This window comes from Enhydra lutris, unplaced genomic scaffold (genome assembly GCF_002288905.1).
Source record: "Enhydra lutris kenyoni isolate GAN:26980312 unplaced genomic scaffold, ASM228890v2 scaffoldscaffold9, whole genome shotgun sequence".
Taxonomy (NCBI): domain Eukaryota; kingdom Metazoa; phylum Chordata; class Mammalia; order Carnivora; family Mustelidae; genus Enhydra; species Enhydra lutris.
Genome location: NW_019154093.1, coordinates 16,696,714 through 16,715,133, shown reverse-complemented (window position 1 = coordinate 16,715,133; position 18,420 = coordinate 16,696,714). Strand labels below are relative to the sequence as shown.

Sequence of the window (18,420 nt, the reverse complement as noted above, 5' to 3'; positions counted from 1 at the left end):
AATCCCCCTGCTTGTGTTCCCCCTCTCACTGTGTCTCTCTCTGTCAAATAAATAAAAATCTTTTAGAAATTTTTAAAAAATGAAAAAAGAATTAACTTTTCATTATGAAGATGTCCCAGATGTTGCATAGAATATACTTACACTTTGAAAAAAAAATTCGTTGTTGATCTGAAATTCAAGTTTTCCTGGTGTCGTGTGTGTGTGTGTGTGTGTGTGTGTGTGTGTGTGTTTTTAAACCTGGCAATCCTACACAGGAAGGCATGTGGTTATTTAGTTCATTGCTGTGTCCCCAGTGCCAGAGCTGCCCCTGACAAGTAGTAAGCTCTCAATAAATATTTATGGAATGAGTGTGTTCAACTAGGTCATTAATCTGTAACACGCCTAAATTTTTCACAAACAGCAAGTGAGTCAGAAGGGCGGAGCCTCTGGACTGGGTCAGCCCAGATCACAACTAGGGGTCTGGCGGCTTCTGAACTTTTCAAGCAGGTCAAGCAGCTGAGTGTTTTGCCAGGAGCAGGTATTGCTGCTCCTGGTAAAAGATTCCAGCCCCCGGACAGGTGAGCGGCAAGGCCCAGGCAGCCTTCCTGGGGGCGGGGCCTCCTCAACCGGTAGGCGGGACCCAGCCCTCGCCGGAGCCACGGCCCTTTAACGCCCCGCCTCCCACCAATTCTAGCGCCCCATGGTGTGACGTCACCGGCGGAGGGCCAATGGAAGCGCGGCTTACTGGCAGGCGGTGCCGGCGGCTGCTGCCAAAGGGGAAGTGAGCTAGGGCTGGAGCGATGGCCCGGGTTTGGAGCCCGCGGCCGCCGCCGCCACCACCACCACCAGCAAGTTGGGAGCAGCTGCGGCTACAGCCGGAGTGGGGGCCGGAGTCGCGGCTGGAGTGGAGGCGGCGCGTGTGAGTTGCCCAGAGTCGCCAGAACACCTCAAACTCGGCGGGAGCACTTCAGGTGGGCTGAGCCGCCGTCGCACCTCCGCACCGCTCTACCCTCCCGGCCCAGCCAGCAGGGCTGGGGTCTCCCAGGTGCGGGACTGGCCGTTGGCAAGCTGAGCCCTCCGAGCCGTGTTCTAGGCCTTCCTCAGTCTCGGGCCCCTTCAAACTCAAGGCCGAGGCCGGAGAACGGTGATCACCCCGAGACCCGGTCCATTTCTTTGGCGCCCAAGCTGTGTCGGGTTGTAGCGGCTTCGAGCCCTCTTCTGCTGCCACCTCTCTAGCTAGGGAGCGAGTAGCGCGTTCTCACTGTTCAGCTCTGCACCTCCCCTTCTTCTCCCATCAAGAACAAGTTTCTTTTCGCTCTCTGCTGGAAGTCCTGCCCCGGAAGGCCAAAACACCCATCTGCGTGTCCTTCCCCAGCTCCCGGAACACACTTAGAAATATAACCTACCTATTCGGAGATAAAGATTGCGTCCCTTGCCACCCGCTTATCTGAGACTCCATGCCCAGAGCCTTACCCATTTTTATCACCAGCTCCTTGGCCATCTCTATGTGACCTCCCCCACCCATCTGAGTATCACTTTCCTCTGGACTCCAGGCGCTAGCCCCCAGCGGATCTGGTCAGTCCCACCCCTTGGTGGGAGTGACCCAGGGCTCTAGCCCAGATTCCCCACCCTGGAAGGCAGCTCCAAGGCAGCGAGAGAATTGGGCGTCGGGTACGATCCTGGCAGCTCAGGAGTGGGTGCACCACTCACCCCACACAAAAAGATGAAGAAGCGCAAAGAGCTCAATGCATTGATCGGCTTGGCTGGGGACAGTCGGAGAAAGAAGCCCAAGAAAGGCTCAGGCCACCGCCTCCTTCGCACTGAGCCTCCTGACTCAGACTCTGAATCCAGCTCCGAAGAGGAAGAGGAATTCGGCTTAGTTGGAAATCGCTCTCGCTTTGTCAAGTGAGTGATGCACTGGTGAGGGGTGGGTGGGGAAAAGGCATTACCTTATACTACCAGTGGGGAAAATTGAAAGGAAGAAGGGTGTTCTTAGAAAAGAAAAAGGGTGTAGACCTTGGGCGGCAAACAGGAAGATGTTAAGGTGATGAGCTCAGGTTCTGAATGAAGGATAAGTTAGAGATCTGTTTTTAAGTGTATGAAGAACTCTGAATCCAGGGTAGCAATATTGACTTGGGGAATGTGCCAAGAGCCCAGAGAGAGCAAGCTGGGAGTGGCAGGAAAGCTAAGAATAGGTACCCGGGAGCAAAGAAGCTTTGGGGACTAGAACTTTTTAAAACGTGTAGTAGAGACAGGAACTTTAAGACTTAAGATTATTCTTTGCACTCTTGATGAGTCCAGATCTTGAAAGTGAGGTGAAATGGTGAGGAACTTACAAAGTATGAGCCTCGAGAATATGTGGAGAGTAGGAAACAAAAAGAAGAGGCAACTTCCTCCCAAACCACTTTTAGATGGTGCAGCCCCCTAGCTAGCAAATCCAGTAGTGAGCTTTGAGGACATTGGGAATTGGGTCCCAGGGTGGGAAAAGGCTGAAGGGAACCTTGAAGGTGTCCTTGGACCCTCTCAGGGAGCACACTGAAAGGAAAGAACATTAGCCTGAGGATGAGGAAGCAAGGGCTAGACAGAAGGTTGGGGTGCCGAAAGAGATTAAATCCTTTGAAGTTTTTTTGTTTAGAATGTCTTTGTCCTTTTATTTTGTTAAAGGAAGAGTTTGGTTTCTAATGAGCTTTGTCAGATTAAGTAGTTAAGGGCGATGTTAGATTTGGGATATGAAGGTCTGGTGAAATGGAACATATCCACTGGAATAGTTGCCTTGTTGAGTTTGTTTACTCTTTACTGTTTACTGCCCTGTTGAGTTTGAGTGCTGTTTGAAGTTTGGTGTGAAATCTAACACCTTTCCGTGTTTCCTGCCTTCTAGGCCAATAAGCTAGAGTACACCAGGTGTCCACTTAAACCTGCAGTGCCGATTTCTTTCATGCATTTGCAGTAAAACTTGCTCAAAAGTTTATGAAGTTTCAGTAATTTGAAACAGGCTCCCCTGGAGAGGATACATGTTAGAAATCAAGAAATAGAAAAAAAAAGAAAGAAAGAAAGAAAGAAAGAAATCAAGAAATAGGTAAATTACGGTGCTATGATTTATTGCAGAGATGCTCTGATCTTGACACTTCCCTAACCTGAACTTGTTGGGAAAGTGACACTTCCCTAACCTGAACTTTGTCCTGAACTTGGGGGGAAATCCGTGATGACGGTTGTGGGCTGCAGTGCCCACAGGATCTCTTTCTGTGTCGTGTGAAGTTTGAAACCTTTATATCCAAAAGATGAACTCTTCATAGGTCATCTTATTTAGTCACTTTCAACCTGCTGTTCAGATTTAAGAATGTGGTACCCAGTGTTCCCTGGTAAATAGCCATATGGTGAAACATGTATGCTATTTCTAATACAGCTGTACTCATAATCACTCTTGTACTCCTGGTTGAATTTGTTCTTATGATCAGGGGAGACTATTTACGATGCTGCAAGATCTGTTATCCCCTCTGTGCTTTTGTCATCCTTGCCGCCTGTGTTGTGGCCTGCGTTGGCTTGGTGTGGATGCAAGTTGCCCTGAAGGAGGATCTGGATGCCCTCAAGGAAAAATTTAGAACAAGTAAGTGGTTGCCTTTTTCAGAATGTTATCTTGCTTCCAGGTTAACACAAAGTGAACCATGCCTAATTAAGAGTTTTGCCCATTCTGATGAAACAATTATATATTCCTTCCAGCCTTCTTATACTCTTTCTTAGCTATCAGCTTGAATGTGGGAACAGTTGTTTGTTTGCTTCTTTTTAAACCCACAAACAAAAATGGTGCTTATGCACCATCAGTACAGATAGCATCTGAAATACTGGCATTGCAGTCAACACCTAAAGTGCAGAAAGGAAGTGCTAAGGAATCTAGAACCTTGGTAAACCTCCACCTGTTGCCACTTTACACTTCCCCAGGTATACTTCCTCAAGTATGAAGTGGCAATACCAACATCAGGCTATTTCCTTCCTCCTCGTAGGGCCATGTGGGAGTATTTGTCAGACAATTTCCTTCTCAAGAAAAACTGTATGGAATGGACAATAATAATAGCTAGCATTTATGGAGTGTCTAGTGTGTACCAAATCACAAATAAATATTTTTCTCATGAGTTTTAAAGCTTAAGAGACTTTATGTTGAAGAGTTTCATATATTCTAAATTAGAAAGTTGTATTTTGCCGCATCTAAGGTACTTTATCCGAAAGGTGTGTTTGCATAGTAGCTTCAACCACATTTGACCTATCTTCCTTTAGCAACACAGATCTTTGGTTCGAGGTTTCAGGGTTTTAGCTTTTCTAAGCTAAAGAACCAGTTTCAAGTTAATCACAGATGCCTTAAGGTTAGCAGCATTAGCACATGGGGAAACTGACCACTAGGCTTTCTCAATGCCATAGCAAAATCTGGCCCCAGAACTGGAATCAGAGTTGTGTCCTCATTTCCCATCTTAGTCTTAGGAGATCACAACTTCCAGGCTGTCCTTCACCCCAGCTTCGCCTTGCTGCCTGCAGTTATTCAAGTTCCGAACCTGACCTAGGGGCGGCTCACCTTTAGTTACTGTGTTAATGATGTTCTTACTGATGTTGCTTGGAAAAAAATGTTGAAATACTAATTTTGGTTTTCTTCTGATTCGAGAAAAGGAATTGAGTAAACCACAATTCTCTGCCAGAATCATCTTGACCTATATATTTAATCAACTGGTGGAATCAGAGTACAGTATAAGAAAGAATGAGATTTTGTATTCTAGTTAATTTCCTTCTTTAATGATTGTCCATACCAGAATTGCAAAAATTTTTTAAAGCCGGTGTTTTCTTTGTAAGTGGCAATGGTAACTTGGAAGTGAGGTTCTCAGAAAGAGTGTTTAACTATGAATAATCGCTAAAGACCCCTGTCTGTGCTCTCATCTCTCTGTAACTAATTGGGCCTACTAGGTTTGTACTAGAGCTTGTTTTGGTCACATTAGCAATCATTTTTTTATACATTTCAAAACATTGCTCACTTCTACCATCCAGGGACTCCTTTCCCTGACTGCTCTATGGCTGTGTTTACAGGACACCCATGTAACTTATACCTTAGCTGAGCTTTTCAGGGAATTTCTTTTTTTAGAAATGTATATTTAAAGTGCACACAGGTCATAGACCTGGCAGTTAGTCAACAAATATTTGTCGATCATTTGCTAATACCAATCCCTGGAAACACTATATTCAGGAGATGCCAGGACGTGTACCCTGAACTGTGAGACCTGCATTCTACCACTGAGCAACAGTCCCCTGGGACCCTGACTACATTTGTTAGCCAGCTGAATGAAGCAGATTTGGAATTGTCAGTCCAGCTGCTTTGTTGTCTTTCGTTTGCTGCAGTAGAAGTGCCAGCCTTGTAATTTCTGGGGGTGGAGCCTGGGGCATAGTCAATCCATTGGCTGAACCATTGTGGACCACTTGCCCAAGAGTTTTTTGTGAAAACCATCATCTTGAGTAAATGAGGTCAGTCTGGTTAAGCTTAAATAGTCTTTCTTTGAATTATATTTCTACTTTAGATATATTTCAGTAAGTTTATTTTTATTTCTTGTTTTTCAAGAGGACAGTGGAAGTCACAGATTCAAAGAAGACCACCTACTGGTCTGGCTTTCATACCTTTTTGAGAAATTCAGAGCCCTTGTTCTTTATTTCAATAAATTTTCAAAGACATTTGTCAGGAAGGGAGGCAGGATTGCTGAAATGTCTGAAATAGGAAGCAAAGCAGATAGAGTTGGTATTTTTCCTTATGGTCAAGGAGCAACTTGATCCTTAAGCTGAAGGTACTCATTGGTCTTGAAACTTAGTTCATTATTCTTTCCAGAACTAAGTACTTCAGAAAACCTCCACAATTATTCTAAGGAAGATTCTGTTCTCAACCATCTCTCCCTGTCACTCAACAATGGAATGCTAGAGTGGAGGGAAAGAATTCAGAAGAGAAGAAAAGAATAAATCAGGCCATTTCCTTTTCAATCACACGACCAGGGTCGCAGTTTGGTCATTTAGTACAGAACTTAAAAATGGTCTTGTAGTTAGGAGAGCATTAGGGTGTAAGTGTCTGACAGCTGGAGTACACTAGAGAGAGTGCTGGTCCTAAGAGCAGAAGGTTTGACTGTCGAATCCTGGGTTGCTCATTACTAGCTATAAAGTATGGATAAGTCCCTTATTCTTTCTGAGCCTACATTTTCCCATCCATAAAACCCAAAGACATATTTATGCCACCAAAACACTTTGGGCATCTCTCTGTCATACCATCCATCCCACTGTGTAGTTATTCTGTAACGACTCCTTGCCTCACTCCCACCCCCCAGACTGAGAGCTTCGGGGTCGTTGGCATGCACTAGTGCTGAGTGCAGGGCTGGGCACATGATAGGGACTCAGTAACAAGTTGAATGATTACATAAAAGTTTATTGCAAACTGAAGGCGTTTAAGTGTAAAATATTGCTGTTAGCATTGTATGTCTTCTGTCTAAAGAGTGTGTGCAAAAATCTCTATTTCCTGATCTTCGAGATCAGGAAAAGAGGTGGTAAGTTCTTTTGAGTATTAATGTACTGGATTTAAATGAGTTGCTTTCCAAGTTGGAAGAACATAAATTATAATCATAAGTTGTTTGTTACACTTCCTCCCATTTAGGTAGCCAAAGTGCCTTGACTCGGCTACTGTCTTCTTAAAAGCCCCAAGTCATATAATGAAAATGATCCTCTCTTGGCTCATAGAATTCTAAGTTATCCAGAGAGTTTTCAGGGCTTGTCAGCTTCATATGTTTGTTAGTTAATAACTGTAACCCAGGTTATTTATGTTTTGTCTTATTTCCTCTAACACTTCCACATTCTACTTCTACTTCTACTCCCACCCTCACCCCAGCTCTTGGGACATTTGAACCCCTGAGAATGGCAGACATGAATGGTTTTACTTGTGGCAGACAAAGTTTTACTTTACAACCTCACTGAAAATGTAGAAGAAAATCATTAAAATGCTGTATTAATTTGGACTAACAGAATGTTCTCACTCTGTAAGATGCATGTACTCCTGCAAACTGATGTAAATCAAATGTTACAGTAAAAGCACTGAGGGAAATCTTTTACTTATACAGAAATCCTTTCATGCATGTTTTTGAAAAATAAAAATATCTAATTTTCTTTTTTAATAATTCTGAATTTGGAGAGAGTGGGCTTGTTTCTGGCAGGGATACCTCCACCACCCCGCCCCCGATTTTTGTGGGGATTTTTTGTTGTTGAGTTTGATTGAATTTTCTTTGTTTAACTTAATAGGACAACACTAACTCCATTTCATACCCTACAATCATTTCCCTGGACAAGCACTAGAGTGCTTCTGTGTACCTGGCACTGTGCTGGGCCCTGGAAATACATCACAAACAAGTCCTGGTCCCTGTCCTTTAGCAACTCTCTGTCTCTCTTAGTCTGGTAAAGGAGACACACAAGTAAATAGTTACAGCACAGTGTGTTAAGTGCTTGATAGAGTTTGCAGTGGTGAAGTGGTGGTGGGCGTCCAAGATGGGAGCCCAGCTATTTGTGGTGAATCTTAAAAGGAAATAAATAGGCTAAGGTAACAGAAATGGAGAAGGGAGAAGCCAAGGGCATCTAGGCAGAAAGAATAGTATGTACAGAGTCACTGAGACTTAAAGAGGTCGGTATGTCTGGAAAATCCACTTTACCAGAAAATAGATTGAAGAGGAAGGTAAAGTGATGCAAAAAGTGGTTGGGAGGTAAGCAAAGGCCAGATTTATGCAGTTAGTGATGCTTAACGAGTGCCTAAAATGTGCCAGGTGTATTCCAAATGCTGACCCTACAGAGAGGAACCAAAAAAAAAAAAAAAAAATCATGGCACTTAAATTTTAGTAAATTGTTTTATATCTTTCCTGTATGCCAGGTTTTTTTGGTTTTAAAGAAAGTATGTAACAACTAATCAGGCAATCTGTGGCTTTAAAAAAAAGTGATGTGGGTTTTATTCTGGAGGATCAGCCATGATCAGTATTTTATTTTTCATGAAAAGGAAAAATATCTTTAGAAACAGAAGAGAAAACACTCTTTCAGGCTTCTGCCTTTAGGCTGGCAAATCTCTAAACCAGTCAGGAGATACTTTTTCCCAAAGGAAAAGCCAAATATCACCCTACACGTCACCTAACATGTTTGTTTATCTTCTGTTTCACTTTGGGCTTTTGGGTTGATTTAAGATTTAAGAAAACACTATTTGCTGTTTATGAAAAAATTTAAAATCATAATCCTCATAACAGCACTTGAAAGGTGGTTAAGAACCCATCTTGCATTTGACCAGTTTGAGAGAGAAAAAAAAAAGTTAGATTTAAGCATTTAGGGATATAATTTTTGACATCACCTTAAGAATTAATGGAGTGAGGTTTATAAATCTCCACTTGACTAATCACAAAGCTCCTTAATTGCTCTGGTTAATACTTAGTATTTATTTATGACCTGTTGTATGCTTGCTCAGCCCTGTTTAGTACTTCACAACCATTCTTTGACTTAATTCTAAAAATCCTATAAAGTATATTTTATCTCTGTATTACAGATGAGGAAACTGAGCTCAAAGAATTTGAGTAATTTACTCAGGATCACAGTAAGTTACAGAGTCCAGCTGTTTCTGCTAATACTTTGTTATCACTTTTAGCCATCTGACTTTTAATTAAAAGTTGTACCCCAGTAGTGAAGTAGCCCCAGTTAAAGTGGTGCTTTCATATTAAAAATATACATTTACATAAATTTTAAAAAACAGTGTAGCTGGTAGATAGGAATTAGTCATCCTACCAGGATTGACTTCTATTAATCTGTCTTCCTCCCTACTGTAAGATCATCTTTTCATCTTGGAGTCAAGAGAGTACTCTGTGGTTATTTATTATTATTCGTATTTTTGCTTTTAGTGGAATCTAATCAGAAAAGCTCATTCCAAGAAATTCCCAAACTTAATGAAGAACTACTCAGCGAACAAAAGCAACTTGAGAAGATTGAATCTGGGGAGCTGGGCTTGAACAAAGTCTGGATAAACATCACAGAAATGAATAAGCAGGTAGCAAATGTGTGATTTTATTTCTGTGTAAGCTGTGAATGTTTAGTTTTGTTTAGTATGAATTTGTAGATATAGAGCAGCACTCACCTCTGATTGTTTTACTTTTTGAGATGACATTTTACATACTGTGATCCCAGCACATTAAGGTTAGGTAAAATGGACAATAGTAATGCATTACCAAATATATAAAATGTTAACCCTTTCTGCAAAGGAATGGTTTTATCAAGTAGAGTGGTTTGGAGGGAGTTGGAAATTCTTGAGTCAGTTTTTCCTAAGGAGCAGTGTAGGTATCAAATAGAATGTCATTCTGACCTCAAAGAAAAATGGGTAGTCTGTTTGTATTGGGTAATAAGAGCTCACTTGGTTTAATAGAGTTCACAAACTCACAGATGCAGCTTGGGCGTAGTGGTGTACACTGTAGTAAAACAAGCCTGTAAGCCATCTGCGGCTAATGATAGTTATTCTAGACTCACACAGGAGGAGGTAGCAGAGTTGGTTAAATACCTTGGCCAGGCAAGGAAGCCTAGAGCAAAAACGTTTTCAGTCCCTAAGTTGACCAGATCTCAGTAGGCATTGATTCCAAAAGAGGGATTCTGACAGAGGGAAGGGGCTAATGCAGAGGATATTAATTGAGCATCTCCTGTGTATCAGGTGCTAGAGTTGTCGCTAGGTCCTGTAGCCTCCGTTCTCAGTTTTTGCAGTTTAGTTAGAAAAGATGTACACTGGCGAGAAGAGTCAAGCACCGGAGGAATGGTACACATGTGGAGTGCTTAGGAACAGATGCGCTGCAGGGCTCAGTCGGTTAAGTGTCTGCCTTCGGCTCAGGTCGTGAGCCCAGGGTCCTGGGACTGAGCCCCGCTAAGGCACTGGGCTCCTTGCTCAGCGGGGGGCCTACTTCTCCCTCTCCTTCTGCAGTTGGTTCCTGCTTGTGCTCTCTCGCTGTCTCTCTCTGGCAAATCAATCAGTCAGTCTTTTAAAAAATAAATAAATATACCATCTTTGTTGGGGCTAAGCAGATACTCTGTTCTTCAGAAGGGAGTCCCAAAGTTCAGAATCAGCCACTGGCAGAGAGCGCCGTGCTGGAATTAAGCGCTTACAGACATTTCCGAAGCTACAGCCAGCTCTCAGCAGCAGGGTGGGGAGTGTGGCAGGTCAGCACTTAAGGCCAGGGGTCAGTGGCCTGCAGCAGTGGCTTTCAGAATTCTCCTGGAACTCACAAAAAGAAATGTTTTATGTCATTACCCAATAAACACATACCTACATACATATATGTGTAACTAAAATAAAAGTTTCTGAAAACGATAACTTACTCTTAGTATGCCTTGCGATATTTTATTTCCTATTCAGTTCTGTTTCACTTTTTTAAATTACTGGTGAAATAACTGATGGGTTGTAGCACCCACTATTTGCTTGTTATCATTTATCTTTGGATTCTCAGTAATTAGGGAGAAGCCAATATTCACTCCCTTTTGTAAAAAGAATAGGATAAATTGTGGCCTTGCTTTTATTGACAGAGCAAATTAGCAGTTTGGTCAGAGATGATATCAAGTGAAAATAGACTACAGTGAAGCACTGAGAAATAGTTCATTAGCATCTCTCACTGGAGCAAACCGTGGATTCCATTGAGAGAATCCATCACGGAGATCACTCTTCTGAGGCAGGGATGAAATCTTTCAAGATGAAAAGTCTATGTCAACTCTTTCTCATCTCATTCATGTAAATCAGCATTGTGGAAAGAATCGAAAGGGGAAATTGGTACTCGGTGTGAGAGGACATACAGTTTATCAGATCTTTGCTACATATTTTGGCCTTTTTTTTTTTCTCCATATTTTGGCTTTGAATTCTCTTTAACCAGGGATCTAGCAACAAAAGAATCATTTTGTTCTTGGATTGGCTCTTAGTTTTAATGCAATAACTACCTGGGAAGGCAGGTATGCAGGAAAAGTTTACTCCAGTCCCAGGGCTTCATATATAAAACCGGGAGAGACTGAACTGAAACCCTTTCCATTTTAGTCTCCTAGACCTTCAGAGCTGAGGGTGGTGACTGCTGAGACCAGCCAGAGCTGGCATGGGCGCAGGAGGCTGGTGGTAGTGCAGTGAGCTTCATGTTGGTCCAAGGGGAGCTCTTCGCTCTCTGAGTGATTTTCTAAAATTACTGTTACACATTATCTGATGGTCTGTTCGAGTAAAAGGCATTTGTCCTAAATCAGAATAGGTATAAAAATAAAATCCGTATTTAATTTCTATGTTTCTGTGTCTAAGGGTAACTGTCAGTTAAGATGCTTTTATTGGCAAATTATTTTTTAAAAAGCAATTCAAAGTGGCTTAATAAGAAAATGGAGTACATCAGTTAACAAGAACTGTCCTTAGCCCAGTGTGAGCTGAAGTTAATGCTAACTGAAAAAAAAAAAAAGCCTTAGTTTGAAATAAGTTAAAATCAAATTTTATATTGAAAACTTTTAAACTAGTAGTTAAAAATCTTGCTTACTTTTCTGTTTTATTCATGAAACCTCTGATTTCATACCCATTGCCTTTCTTAGCCGGTACAGGGAGTGTCCTCCTCCTTCTTTGAAGACTGTTAATTCAACCAGTGCTTATTGAGCTGCTTTTTATAGAGTTAGGCCTTGGATTCAAAACCAAAAATGATGATTCCTGTCCCCAAGGCTCTTATAGCCAAATGGAGGAGACAGAAAAGTAAACAATTATAAAACAGCCTTATGGGCAATAAGAAGTAGGTCCAGATGAGTGCTAGATGGACACTTTTAAGGATGTGTCTATCCAGAATGGCTGGGGCCAGGCAGGGTTCTCTCACATCATGAGCTGAGTCCTGAAGGGCACATAAGAGTTGGCCAGGGGAATTCTGCAGAAAGAGAGAAGGATGTCATAGATAAAACATGAGTAGAGTTGATCCTCATTTGCAGATTCCATATTTGTGAATTCGCTTACTTGCTAAAATTTGTAACCCCAAAATCTATACTTGTGCTGCTTTTGTAGTCCTTCACCGACAGGTGTACAGTGGCAGAATATTTGAGTCACCCAGCACAGACATTTCCAGTTGATGTCAAGCAAGGTGACATTCTGCTTTGTTTCAGCTGTCATACTGTAAACAGATACCCTTTTCGAACTATATTTACTGCCGTGTTTTCACACTTCATGGGGGTTTTTTTTGGTGACTACACTGCTTGACATGTCCCCCTAGCATAGTGCTCAAGTACTGTCTAGTATTCCTAAGTGCAAGAAGGCTGTGATGTGTCTTCCCCCGACCCCCTTTGGTCAGAGAGAGAGCACAGGAACACATATAGGCAGCAGGAAGCAGGCTCTCTGCTGAGCAAGGAGCAAGGAGCCCGAAGCAGGGCTCCATCCCAGGACCCTGGGATGAAGGCAGAGGCTTAACCAACGAGCCACCCAGGCGTCCCAAGGCTGTGATGTGTCTCACAGAGAAAATACATGTGTTAGATCAGCTTCAGGCATGAGTTCAGCAATGTATATTTAATAAGATGTCTTTAAATAGAAACAGTTATAAAACAAGGTTATATATTATATTGACCAGTTAGACAAAAATGTGACCAGACAGCTCTCAAGAACCTAACCCTATACTTCCCTTAGGAGCAGTGGTTCAGTATTCACTAATTCAGTGTTTGCTGCAACTTTCTAGAGCATAACTATTGTGAATAACGAGAATTTACTGCATGTCCAGAAGAAAAGACAAATGAAAAACAGCGCATTCGGGGAATTTTAGTAGTACATCATAGCTAAGTTTGGTGCAAAGAGGCCAGAAGTAAGGATATGTCAGAAAGAGCCATATCAAGAAGGACCTTGAGTGCCCTTCTGTATGTTCTCTTTCTCTTGGCACTCAGTCCTAATACCTTATATGATAGTTATTTGTGTATGCCTCTAATTATACTAAAACTTGTGAGTTTTAAGCATGATGGTGGCAATGATGAGAACAATTAAGATGATAACTGCCATTCATTAAATGTTTTCTTTGTGCAGGCCACATGTGAGATCTCCTTTTTTGCTTCAATAGCCCTATGAAGTAGGAGGTGGTATCTCCATTTTACAGATAAGAAAACTAGGCTCAAAGAGGTTAAATGGTTGGCTCAAGGTTGCACAGCTATGTAGCAGTACTAATATTAAAATATGTAAGGCCTAGGAGCGTGTTTTCTTTCCAGTTTTTCATTCTGCCTTACATCTTTATATTAAGGATGCAGTAGGTGCTCAGTAGATCGAGTTGGAAGGCTGTGATATCAGGTCCTATTAGGGCACATAATCATTCATCATTGATGATTATCTGTTTTAGTAACTCTTTTACTTACTATATAAAGAATCCTTAATTTTAATCCCAAAGTTAAAAAAAAAAAAAAAAGCAGCGTTTCAGGCTCTATAGTATAAAATGGTCTAATAAGCAAATGGTCTACAGTAGTTATTTTTAATTCTGCTAATGAAAAGTCATGTAATATGCATAAAAGTCATGATTCATCTTTTGGCAGGAATGTGGGTTTTTTTCTTAATGGTTTCTACTTAATTCAACTTTTTAGACTCTTTGAACTATATTTTGTGACTTTTAGAGATAGATTATGTAGTGCTTGAATCTGATCTGACATTCTAGAATATCTATCAGAGACTAGAGCAGTAAAAGGAGAGTTCCCCTTGTCTCTCCATTCTAGTTACACATGTAGCTTTGCTGTACTTTTCCACAGATACTGACTTTTCTTCCCTCTCACAAGAGGAATGCTGAAAAATGGAATCCGGCTTTGCAGTTTGAGAATGTAGCTGAGTCTTAGTGACCAATGTGGGGTTCAGGTCTTGTAAATGAGTAAGAAGTCCTAAGTGGTGTTTGGTATTTAGAGAGTTAATGGTCAGCTCTCCAGGGCATACTCTTTCAGGGAAGCAGCTGATACCCTAGGCCTGGGGTGTTTGGGGGATGGGGAGAAGTGGAACAATACTTTACCTTGTCCTACTTACATTGACTTGCACCTGCTCCTCTGCTTTTGGGTGAAGTGGTAGTGCCTCCAGCCACACTGGCCATTTGGGAGGCCATTACCATTCTTGAGATGCTTCTGATTAGCTTCAGGATCTATTCCTGGGAGAATAGTTTCTACCTAGATCACTCCACCCAAAACACAGTTTGTGTCTTTTAGGATCTGGCCAGTTGTCAGTGGAAGCAGTATGTTCCCTTAGGTCTCCAAAAGATAACCACACAATTGATAGGGCATTTGGAATTACTGTATTCTTGCCCATCAAGTTGGTATTGAGTCAATTGTATACATACTTTAGGGCACTGAGTAAAACATACCTGGAGAAGGCCTCCTTCCTTGCACTTTATGACTAAGCACATTAAGATAGTCTTGGAAGACCCAGTGAAGGGCATGGAAGAAAGGGCCAGCCTAGGAATTCTGTTAAATGCTTCCAGAGTCATGGTGTCTTTTTTCTATGTGTGTATTTCTCTTCCATCTTTTGTCTTTAAAATTTTATGAGTAATATATGTGTGTATTCTTACATAAGGTTTAAACAATAAAATACATAAGGAACTCCTTAAGAAAATTTCCCTTTAATGCACATCTCAGTGTGTTCCCCCATCACACACATTTCCAGGCCCCACAGGTGTCCACTGCCATTAGTCTGGGCTGCATTCTTCTAGCCTCCTTTCTGTGAAAATCTTAATAGCTTTTAATAAGAATTAGTTTATGCATTAGTGTGTGTGTATGTGTGTGTGAGAGACCAGATGGATGGAGTTATTCCCTGTATATTGTTCCACAACTTCCTTTGTTCACTGAATATATCTCCTCATCCTTAGTAGACATTTGGGTGGTTTCTAGGGTTTACTATTACAAATAGGGGAAGCAGTAGATTCTGTTGTGCATACATCTATGTGTACATGAGCAAGGATTGTGTAGATAGAGTTCTAGAAATGAAATTGCTTAATTAAAGGATATTTTTATTTATTTTATTTTTATTTGCCAGAGAGAGAGAAAGAGAGCAAGTGAGCAGAAGTTGGGGGGCAGAGGGAGCAGCAGACTCTCTGCTGAGCAAGGAGCCCAATGGGGGACTCAATCCCAGGACTCTAGGATGATGACCTGAGTCAAAGGCAGACACCCTATACATAAGAATGCCTATTTCCTTTAAGTCCTTTTCAAACCTCAGTATTATGCATATCTTTTTAAAGGTGTGGATTAAAACAATCTCCGTGATGTAATCGCTACCCTTAAGAGGTTTATTGTTTGCTGAGAGTATCTCTCTGTTTGCTGAGGTTTCTCACCCATCTTGTTTTTAAATGGCTAGAGTTGGAATGTTGAAGATTAGTCTGAATATTTTAGCACATTTATGGAGAATGACATGTTTTAAGTGCTTATTAAATTTCACTGTTAAAGAACTAATACTAATTTGGTATTTTGTTTGTACTATGTACTGTGCTAAGAGCTTTAGTTATATATCTCATTTCATCCTCATGGCCTGTATTAGTCATCTGTCTCTATGTTACCTTCATCCCAAAACTTAATGACTTAACAGAAGAAGCATTTATTGCCTCACAGTTTCTGTGGGTCAGGAATTTGGGAGCTGCTTAGTTGAGTAGTTCTGGCTAAGATCTCTCTAAGGTTGCTTTTAAGGTCTAGGCCAAGGCTGCATCATCTGAAGGCTTCCCTACACCTGGAGGATCTTCACCCACATGGCTATTGTCCACAGTTCTTAGTTCCTCTCAACGTGGGCTTCTCTACTGGGCTGCTTGTGTGTTCTCACAACACAGCAGCTGGCTTCCATGAGTGAGTGATCCAAAAAGCAGCAAAGAAGCAGCCCTGGTGCTTTTAACGAACTAGTTTCCAAAGTTGCCCATTTTCTCTTCCACTTTATTGGCTAAAAGTGAGTCAGTGGGAATGGGCCATGTTCAAGGGAAAGGGATTACATTCCACCTGTTGAAGAGAAGACTATCAGAGAATTTGTGGACATATTTTAAAACATTCATATATCCCTATGAGATGATTGTTAAACAGTTTTTATTGTTCCAGCCATTTTACTGGTGAGAAAAATGAGTCGACTTCTTATTTAGGTGTATCTCCTCCTTCCTGGCCTCTATCCTCTACTCTGCTTAGACTAGTCTTCTCACTGTCCTCCTAGACAGAGTGTTCTTTCTCAGCCATACGTTCATTCAGTGAATACTTACTGATGCTTGTCTGTATGCCGGGCATATTATGGAAAATGCTGAAATAGACATGGTCTGTATGTCATGGAGCCTACAGTCTAGTGCAAGACAGAATCTTTAATCAAGTCATCACACAAATAAATAAGTCATTGTCACTTTGAGAAAGACCGTGAAGAAAAGGTATTCTTGGGCCTATTCATGCTGTCGTTCCCTACCGATATCCTAATGCCACACTCATCTATTTAACCTAGAAAGGAAACCTGCTTTATTTTTATATATAAAAGTCTTATTTCTCCATCAGAGTCTAATTTGAATCCCACTTCAGTGAAGCCTGTCCCTTTTGGCCTACACAAATATCTTTTTCTTCGAACTTTATTCAGTTTCACATCTAGTACTTAATTATTTCTTTAATGTTACCTAACAGGGCACCTGGGTGGCTCAGTGGGTTAAAGCCTCTGCCTTGGGCTCAAGTCATGATCTCAGGGTCCTGGGATCGAGCCCCACATCAGGCTCTCTGCTCAGCAAGGAGCCTGCTTCTCCTCTCTCTCTCTGTCAAATAAATAAAATCTCTAAAATAAAAAAATGTTACCTACCTACCTCTACTCTTCTACCTCCCCCTCTTTGTGTCTTCCTTCTCCTCTCCCTTTCTTACTCACATTATGTGTTCCTCCCACCAAGCCTCCTTTCTGTTCTTCAAATATGCCAAGCTCTTCCCTGCACTGGGGCATTTGCCCTAGCAATTCCCTCTGCCCTGAAATGCACTCATTAAGTCTTTGACTAAGTCCTTCTTGTTATTAAGATCTCAGTTCAAATTTTATCTCGTCTGACAATCTAAAGTCACCTTATTTAAATTTTCTTCTAATGCACCCCACCATCCTGTGTTTTTCTTACATAAAATTGTCTGTCTCTTTGCACTAAAATGTAAATACTACAAGATCACTGTATTTTCACCACTGGTATGGAATAGGGCTCATTTGTTGCAGTCATGAATGAATGAAAAATGGCCTGAAGCTCCTGCATATATCCCTCTTAAAAAGCAAGAGGGAAAGAGGCCTGAGATCCTGGGCTTCTTACAATGGACTTCCTGGTTGAGAACATGCTGCCGCTTGCTCCAGGATGCCTGTTGAAATTCCTTGCTCATCTGATACTTTTCCTCTTTATTTTTCTTTCACCTTCTACTAGGATGTAAGCTCCTTGAGAGTAAAACCTCACGTTCTTGTTTGCGACTGTCTGCACAGTGCCTGCGGCAGTGCCTAACACAGAGACACCCAGCACTGGTTGAAGGAAATAAGAAGGGATCAGGTTCACTTTGTCTGCTGTCCATCTGCTACTGCCTACCACAGTGTTAGGCACATAACAGATGCCCAGAAACTTCAGTGGTTACTCTGTGAGGCCATTCAGAATATAATTGCATCAGTAGATCTGTGTCTTCATCCTAGAATTTGGGGCAGGAAAGCAGTTTGGAACTAAGACTCGAAGAATGTTTTGAGCCACACTACAAAGGTGTTAGGATGTGATCTCTGCTGCCTGAAATTATGTATTATACAGGTTCCCCCAGTCCTCCTTCAAGAGAGAAGTCTAGCCATTTAGAATTCTACCCCTACATAGCAGAAGGGAAGACACATTCAATTCAATTCAAAGAATTCAAAGAATTATTCAATTCCTATTTTAATACAAGTACTGCATCAGTCAGCGTGTCAGTGGGTATTTATGGAGCCCCTTTAGGTACAGAGTAGTACTTTGGTTGAGCTATTGAGTTTGAAATATTAATCACATTGTTAAACCAAAACTGAATCTCCAAGTAGTTTAAAGTGTTGCACAAGTTCCTGTAGACTGTATTTTGTGATGATGGGCTTTTACTTTATAATATATGTTCCCACTTGGTCAGGAACAAAAGTTCAGTAAATAACCAAGGTGTTATTTTTTACCAAAATGAAATCTTTCAGGGGTTCTTGATCATTAGCTTTCTCCCTGTCCAATTGTTGAGGGATCGTGTTGTAATCACTGCAACTTTTCGGTAACAAGACTTGGATCTTGTAGCTACCAGGAGTAGGGTAAGGAATAATACTTGCCTTTCCCTCTTTGGCACTGGTGTTTAAATTGGGCAGGGAAAGTGTGCCTGGGTAGCACATTGGTTAAGCGTCCAACTCTGGGTTTCCACTCAGGTTGTCATCTCAGGGTCCTGAGATTGAGCCCTGAGTTGGGCTCCACACACAGCATGGAATCTGGTTGG

The 18,420-nt window shown here is 41.6% G+C and overlaps 1 protein-coding gene across 2 annotated transcripts in view; it reads left to right on the top strand.

The window, feature by feature from the left end:
• Nucleotides 1-764: 764 nt before the first annotated feature.
• The window catches only part of LOC111143420 (EF-hand calcium binding domain 14), a 35,727-nt gene continuing 18,071 nt past the window's right edge, over nucleotides 765-18,420 (top strand). For both annotated transcript variants that reach the window (XM_022497152.1, XM_022497151.1), the window contains exons 1-3: nucleotides 765-1,884; nucleotides 3,435-3,583; nucleotides 8,904-9,049. In XM_022497152.1, the coding sequence (XP_022352860.1) occupies nucleotides 1,703-1,884; nucleotides 3,435-3,583; nucleotides 8,904-9,049 (477 nt within the window). In that variant the 5' untranslated portion in view covers nucleotides 765-1,702. The remainder of the gene's footprint in view (nucleotides 1,885-3,434; nucleotides 3,584-8,903; nucleotides 9,050-18,420) is intronic.